General features: G+C 64.2%; 1 protein-coding gene across 1 annotated transcript; it reads left to right on the top strand.

Moving 5' to 3' along the window:
• The first annotated feature begins 3,376 nt into the window (after window positions 1-3,376).
• Window positions 3,377-5,578, top strand: OLIG2 (oligodendrocyte transcription factor 2). Its single transcript, XM_052794451.1, has 2 exons — window positions 3,377-3,444; window positions 3,769-5,578. Exon 2 carries the CDS (start codon window positions 3,806-3,808, stop codon window positions 4,679-4,681), a length of 876 nt encoding a protein of 291 aa, XP_052650411.1. The 5' UTR covers window positions 3,377-3,444; window positions 3,769-3,805; the 3' UTR covers window positions 4,682-5,578.
• Window positions 5,579-7,247: the final 1,669 nt, after the last annotated feature.

Genomic DNA, 7,247 nt, shown 5'->3' with positions numbered 1-7,247 from the left:
TTTCAACAGTGGGCAGAGAGCTTGCAGGCAACCTCCACATCCTCATCTCCTCAGTGTCAGGTGCTGAGATTTGTGGTCCTGCGGTGTTTGGCTGGGCAGGGGTGGCAACTGTGACCCCAGCAGACTCCCTGAAGTCTGCGCTCTCAACTGAAAAGTTTAAAAGGCTCTGGAGCTGCAAAGCCCAATTTCAAGCCCACAGCCCTGCTAACAGATGGGAGACAGACAGCACTGGGGATCAGGCCTTACAGTTTCCGAGGCATCATTAAAACTGTTTTCAGCTGCCAATCCTCAAGGAGCCGTGGTCACAGACAGGCTCTTCGTCCATCGGGTGCCTCAGATTCCTTACAGCCAGGCGGGGCAGTTTCAGTGTAGCTGTGTGGTATCCATGAGGAAAGGACCCTGGGCCATAGGCCTTGAGGGAATATAGGCAATAACAATCCAAACCAATAACCTAATGACATTCCGAGTGATTTTCAACATGAAAGCAACAGTCTGGTTTTTATTAAGTTATCACTTCATCATGTTCCCTGATTGCCTTCATTCATGCCTTCATTGCCTACAGTCCCGATTTAAAAAAAAAAAAAAATACATATTCATAGGTAAGAAAATAGGCTCTGCTCCACATTTTAGTGTCAAAAGCAAGTTGGGGTGAAGGGCTCCTCTGGAAGGCAGTTTGCAATATCGAGCCTTATTGAATCGAGGAGGGGGATGCGTGACATTTAATCTGACATCTCACGGCAGACATCACCCCCTTTCCTGTTTGCACTACCCCCCCCCCCTTCTGACGAGGACGGCACAGAAGCACCACTCCGCTGCCACCGCCCCGGCCGGCCCCGGCCCCGGCCCCGCGCAAACTCCGCGCCCCCCTGCGCAAGGAGCCCCGCGGGCTGCAGGCGGGACACAGTTCACGTCCAGACAGACGGACGGTGATCATCAAAGACAGTGCTCGCCCCGTTAGGAACATAGACCCCGGGTTCTCGTTGGCGGCGGCGGCGTGGGGTTTCCTCTCTGGAGGGGGGGAAGGAAAAAAGGAAAAGGAAAAAAGGAAAAGGAAAAAAGGAAAAAGGGGGGGAGGAGAAAAAAGGGGGGGAAAGGAAAATGAAAAGGAAAAGGAAAAGGAAATGGAAAAGGAAAAGCAAAAAAGGCAGGAGTCCGCTGCCCACTTCTCTCTCCCCGGGACCCCCAGGGTGCTGCGAGAACTGCCTCCCCAGGGCGCAGCCGGCCCCGCAGCTCCGACAGCCCCCGCCGCGCCTCCGCCGGCTGCCCACCCCCGCTCGCCCGGGGCAGGGGCTGGCGGCTCTTCACCGCTTCTCCCCCGCCATCCCTCCCGGCAGGTAACCCCCAGCTCTGCTCCAGCCCCCGGCCGCCCGCCCCCCGTCTCCTCCCGGGCTCCCGGCGCCTCGGGGGCTGCTGCCCGCCCCGCCCGGCCGAGCGGGAGCCCCCGAGGCTGCGGAGCGGGCGGCGGGCGGGCACGACCGCAGCGCTTTGGGGGTCCCGTCCCGTCCCGTCCCCGGGCTGATGAAGCGGGTGGTGAAAGCCTGGCCCCGGGGCTGAGCCCGCGGCCGCGGCACGGCAGCGGGTGCCGCGGACCCGACGGGGAGGACGGGACCCCCCCGATCCGTCTGGGGTGCAGAGGGGCGGCGGGGCCGACCTTTTCAGAAGGAAAGGTCCCAGCCTTTTAAGAAGGAAAATTACCGAGCCCTGGGAGGCGGAAGGGAGACTAGCGATGCCGGCGTTTTCCTCGTTTTGGCCCCGGGGGCGGACGCTCCCCGCCCCGCCCGGGGCCCGCTGTCTCTCCCCGGGCCGGGCCCTGCCAGGAGCCGGCGGCCGGAGGAAAGGCGCCGGGGCTTAATTAGTTGTGCTCGCTGTTGCCCTGTTTTATGTGGCTCCAACAATGCCCCGTATAGAGCCATCAGTCAAAAGGCAGAGGCAGGCTTCCCGCTGCCGCCTCACCGCTTCCCGACCATGAAATAAATGCAAAGTTTGCACAGACGTGTGTGTCGTGTCCCCCCCCGCCCCGTCCCGCTGCTCACCTCCAGGGCTCAGGCCCAGCTCCCCCCAACCCGCCTTACCCCCACCCAGCCCCGGGCGGGGGGATGTGTCCCCCCCGCCTCCCCCCGGCCGGGGTCCGCAGCCCCGCAAGCAGGTGCGGGAAGTGAGGGCCGGGGCGGCCCCTCCGCCCGGCCGGCCGGGGGGAGCCCGGGGCACGTCCCGGGTGGCCAGGCCGGGAGCCGCGCGGGCGGCAGCGGGACACACGCCGGGCGGCGGGCGGCGGCGGGCCCGGCTGTCGCTGGGACAGATTTTCCTAATTGACCTGTTACGGATCATCCCCGCAACCGTTGGGAAACACATTTCCACGCTTCACTTCTTAACGTTTTAAATACATATTTAACGGATGGTTGAGGCTTGCCGGGCCAGCTGGGAAAGACACGGGTGTAAAAATAATACAACAAAGGCAAAGGGGCCGGGGGGATTTACCCCGGTGGGAGGAAGCCCCGACCCTGTTGCAGGGGGCTGCCGGCGCGAGGGGGTTCGCCGGGAGCCGGGCGGCATTTCCGAAGGTTTTTTTTTTGTTAAGGTCCTTCCTTCTTTCTCTCTCTCCCCTTTCATGCTCCGGACTTGCTGGAGGGTTGTTTCGGGGGTAGGTTTTGGTGACCGCTCCGGCTTCTTCTCCCGGTCGCTGCGGGGCAGGAGCCGCGGGTCCCCGCTGGGGCCGCCGCTGCCCGGCACCGCCCGGCGACCTCCGCGGGGAAATCCGCTCGTGGGGAACGGAGTGGCCGAAATCACTTTTTTCCCCTGCCCCTCCGCCTCCTTTTGCAGCACTTAACGGGGGGGGTAGCGACCGGGCTGGGGGCAGGAGAGGGCACCCGCCGGGGGAAGAGCGCCGGCCGCCCAGTGCCTGTGGCGGGGCCGGGGCTGAGCGCTTCCCGGCGGGGCGGGACGGGACGGGACGGGACGGGACGGGACGGGACGGGACGGGGCGCGGGGAAACACCGACGTGCTGGCGGGAGCCGGGCAGCGCGGCCTCCCCGCGGGCGTTGCGGCGGCGGGGCCAGGGGCTGTTTGGTCCCGTCCCCGTCCCATCCCGCCCCCCCAACAGCTGTTCCCGGCGCTGTTATTGTTGCATTTTATTATGGATTTGACAAAAGTCCCCCCCCCCCCACCGCGCCCCCCCGCCGGGCTCCCCGCGCCGCGGCCGGCCGTCGCCCCCCCGCCCGCCCGCCCCATCGAGCCGGACCGGCCCCGGTGACATCAGCCGCCCCCCCCGGCCCCCCCCCCCCCGCCGCCGCCGCCGATGCCGATTGGCGCAGCCCCCCTCCCGCCCGGTGACATCGTTCCTCCCCGGCGCGGCTATAAAGCCGCCGCCGCCGCCGCCGCAAGGTGCGCGCTGCTGCCGTGCTCGCCCGTCACGGCGCGCCGCTCCCCACGGCCGCCCCGCGCACGGTAAGCGCCCCCCGCGCCCGCGCCCCCCGGCGCGGCACCCCCCGCGCCCCCGGCCCGGCGGAGAGGCGCGGAGGGAGGGGAGGGACGGGAGGGGACGGGACGGGACGGGAGGGGAGGGGCCCCCCGAGGGCGCCCCGCGGGCGGCGGCGAGGGGAGGGCGGGCAGTGCGGCCTGCCCCGCCGGGGGCGTCGCTCCCCGGCCCCACGGAAAGGCGGCGGAGCGGGCTCGCCGACGTGGCGGGCGGGCGGGCGGGCGGCGGAGGCCCGCCAAGTTTCCGCGGGCGCTGACCCGGGGCCGCCTGCGGGCTCTCTCCCCTCCCCGCAGGCAGCCCGCTGCGCGCCGCCGTCCCGCCCGCCGGGCCATGGACTCGGACGCCAGCCTGGTCTCCAGCCGCCCGTCCTCCCCGGAGCCCGATGACCTCTTCCTCACGGCCAGGAATAAAGGCAGCGGCGGGGGCTTCACGGGCGGCACCGTGTCCAGCTCCACGCAGAGCGACTCCCCGCCGGAGCTGAGCGCCGAGCTGCGCAGCGCCATGAGCGCTGCGGGGGTGGTGGTGGTGGACAAGCTGGGCTTCAAGTCCTCGTCGTCCTCCTCCTCCTCGTCCTCCTCCTCCTCCTCCAAGAAGGACAAGAAGCAGATGACGGAGCCGGAGCTGCAGCAGCTGCGGCTGAAGATCAACAGCCGGGAGCGCAAGCGGATGCACGACCTGAACATCGCCATGGACGGGCTGCGGGAGGTGATGCCCTACGCCCACGGCCCGTCGGTGCGCAAGCTCTCCAAGATCGCCACGCTCCTCCTGGCGCGCAACTACATCCTCATGCTCACCAACTCCCTGGAGGAGATGAAGCGCCTGGTCAGCGAGATCTACGGCGGGCACCACGCCGGTTTCCACCCCGCCGCCTGCCCCGGCGGCATGGGCGCCCACTCCGCCCCGCTGCCCGGCCACCCGGGCCACCCCGCCTCGCACCCCGTCCACCACCCCATCCTGCCCCCCGCCGCCGTCTCCAGCGCCTCCCTGCCCGGCTCCGGCCTCTCGGCCGTCAGCTCCATCCGACCCCCCCACGGGCTCCTCAAGTCGCCCTCGGCCGCCGCCGCCGCCCCGCTGGGCACCGGCTTCCAGCACTGGGGGGGGATGCCCTGCCCCTGCAGCATGTGCCAGGTGTCGGCCCCGCCGCACCACCACGTCTCCGGCATGGGCACCGCCAGCCTCCCCAGATTAGCCACCGACACCAAATGAGCCCCTCGGCGGGGCCGCCCCGCCGCGCCCCGCGCCGCCCCGTCACCTCCAGGACCTACGGACGCGCCCCCGCGGCGGCAGCGGGTCCCCCCCCCGCCCCGCTCCCGGGGCCGCCGGAGGGGCGGCGGGATGGGACGGAGCCCGGCCTGGGCTCTGCCCTGCTTCCCCAGCGGCGGGGGAAACCGCCCCGACGCGAGCGAGCGCCCGCGCATCCTCTTTATTTTTAATTTCACGTTGTTGTCGGTAACTTCGCTAGGAGGGGGAGGTAGTCCTAGGCTCGTCGCGAATGGAGGAACCAAAACTGCAGAGGGGTTTTTGCTCGTTTGCTCGTTTGTTTGTTGTTTGTTCTCCCTCCGCCCCTCCCGGTTTCGTTGTTACACGTAAGAGCCTTAGGAGCCGTTTCTGGGTCACATCCCGCCCTGGAAAGCCCAGCCCCGGAGCACCCGGCCGCCGCTTCGGGGACTCCCGGCTCTGGCGGGGAGCAGCGGGGCTCCGGGTGGAAGTGGAGCCGGGAAAGTCGGTTTAGTTCCCCCTTCCCCCGCCCGCCGTTTTTTCCGGTTTTCTTTCTGGTTCGGGATTTGTAAATATACCGTTCAACGATAACGACGCAAGTCCGCTCTGCCTGAGCTTTCCGTCCGTGCACTTGTACTGTGTAAGCCTCATGAGTGAATAAGGGGTCGGTTTGCCTTGATTTCGTTGGTTTGGGTTCTTGGGGTTTGTTGGGGTTTTGTTTTTTGAAGCGTATAACACGTTGGGTTTTTTTCGTTCCTGCCACCTTTAACAAAGTTTGAACTCTTTAATGCTCTTTCTGTGTAGGAACTTTCACACTGTCCGTGTTGCAATACTGAGAACTTGGGCTTGTTTCTGAAATAACAACTTTTCTTATCGCTGCCCCTTGCAGAGATTTTATCATCTGTTTATTTTTGTAAAAAAAAAAAAGAAAAAAAGAAAAAAGTTGCTAAATAATATTTATTACTTGTTTGGTTGCAAAAAAAAAAAAAAGTGATCAACTGTTGAGATTTTAAATAAAAAAAAAAAGCAGCATTTTAAATAAATGGCGTTTTCCTCTTCCTTGCTGTTCCGAGGCGAGCGGGGAGCCGGAGGCAGGTGCTGGTAGCGGCGCCGGTGCGCGACCGCGGCGGGACGGCCGGCGGGTTACCGGCCGCAAAGCGGGGAAGGGAGGGGAACATTTTAGGCGCATCCGTGCCTTTTCCCTAAGTTTTCGGTTAGTTTGCTGCGCCGGCTAATCGAAACCGTTTGGGGATTGGGTTGTTTGGGTTTTTTTTCTTCCTCGTTTGTTTCTCGCAGAATAAGGGCGGCAAGGAAAGAAACGACTGTTACTGGGTTCGTAATGTGAAAATTTTTGTCTACCGAATCAAGCGCTTGGCAAGAGCTAAATATTAATTCGGGGAAAGGAAACATTAAACTTGGCGGTACGGTGTTTGCTCACTGCAATCGCTTCTGCGCACTTGACCTTCAACCAAAAACCAACCAAACGAAAATCCACGGAAAGGAAAATTATTTGTGGACAGTCCTCCCCCCCCCCCCCGAAGTTGCTAGTATCTCTCACTCGTGTGTATTTTAGCAGTTCTGTACTCAGGTATTTGGGCAGGAAATATTTCGCCCTCTCGCAGACCCCAAGGAAAGGGCTCTCTTCACGCACGCAGGATGCGGGCGTGGAGCAGCCTGTGGCTTCCCCTTTTCGTGTAAGGAGGACAGGAACAACCCAAGCGAATCCCTATTTTTGAGGAAAACGAGGTCGGCAGCCCCCGGCGGCGGCGGCTGCCCCCCGGGGCGGGGGGGGTGCGCCGGGACGGGCAGCGGGGCTCCCCGGGCGCGGTTCCCACGGTCCCGCCGCCGCCCGTCCCGGGGGGGCCGCTCCCGCCCGGCACCGCGCCCCGGGCTGCGGGTGGGCAGGGAGACAGCAAAACCCGCGTCCTTGCCAAAGCAAATCTTTACACATCTCTCTCTCTAGACCGAGAAATGGCTAGGCAGCTATTTAACATAACTAGCTAGCCACATACGCATAAATACAAAATAGCATATATAATGTATATATTATAACAGGCCATGGAGGCGTTTTGGGCGCACAGACACCCGCGAGGGAATGAGAGCGAGTCCGGACGCGGGGGGCCTTTTTTTTTTTTTTTTTTTTTTTACTGTGTAAAGCGAAGTGGTTCCCAGGCGGCCGGGGCGGGCTGGGGTCCCCGCGGGGTGTGAGCCGGTCCCGGCCCGACAGCCCCTCCGGGTTCCTGCCTTGCTGGGTTTGCTCCTTCCTTCTGTGGCTCGCCCCATGCCAACTCTTTCAGGGAAGGGAAACGGGGCTCGGAAGGGAGTGCCCCCCACCCCAGCATCCCCCCAGTGATGATGACAAATAGCCCCCCTCCTCCAGTGACACCCAGCCCAATGTCCCCCGGCCCCTGGAGAGAAGCTCCCCTTCCCAGCACCCTCAGTACCGCTTTTGGCAAACAAACCCCGTTTAACGCCGGGGACCAACGCCGAGCATCCCGCCGACTGCCCCGGTGGCCTTCTCCAGCAGGAGGGCCGGCCCTGACCCTGGTGGCCA

Source organism: Harpia harpyja, chromosome 8 (genome assembly GCF_026419915.1).
Source record: "Harpia harpyja isolate bHarHar1 chromosome 8, bHarHar1 primary haplotype, whole genome shotgun sequence".
Lineage (NCBI taxonomy): Eukaryota > Metazoa > Chordata > Aves > Accipitriformes > Accipitridae > Harpia > Harpia harpyja.
The sequence above is the reverse complement of the archived record's forward strand: the minus strand, read 5'-3'. Positions and strand labels throughout refer to the sequence as shown.

Bases quoted from the DNA above. Each gene is read 5' to 3' on its own strand.
- OLIG2 (XM_052794451.1), top strand. From the start codon at position 3,806: ATGGACTCGGACGCCAGCCTGGTCTCCAGCCGCCCGTCCTCCCCGGAG.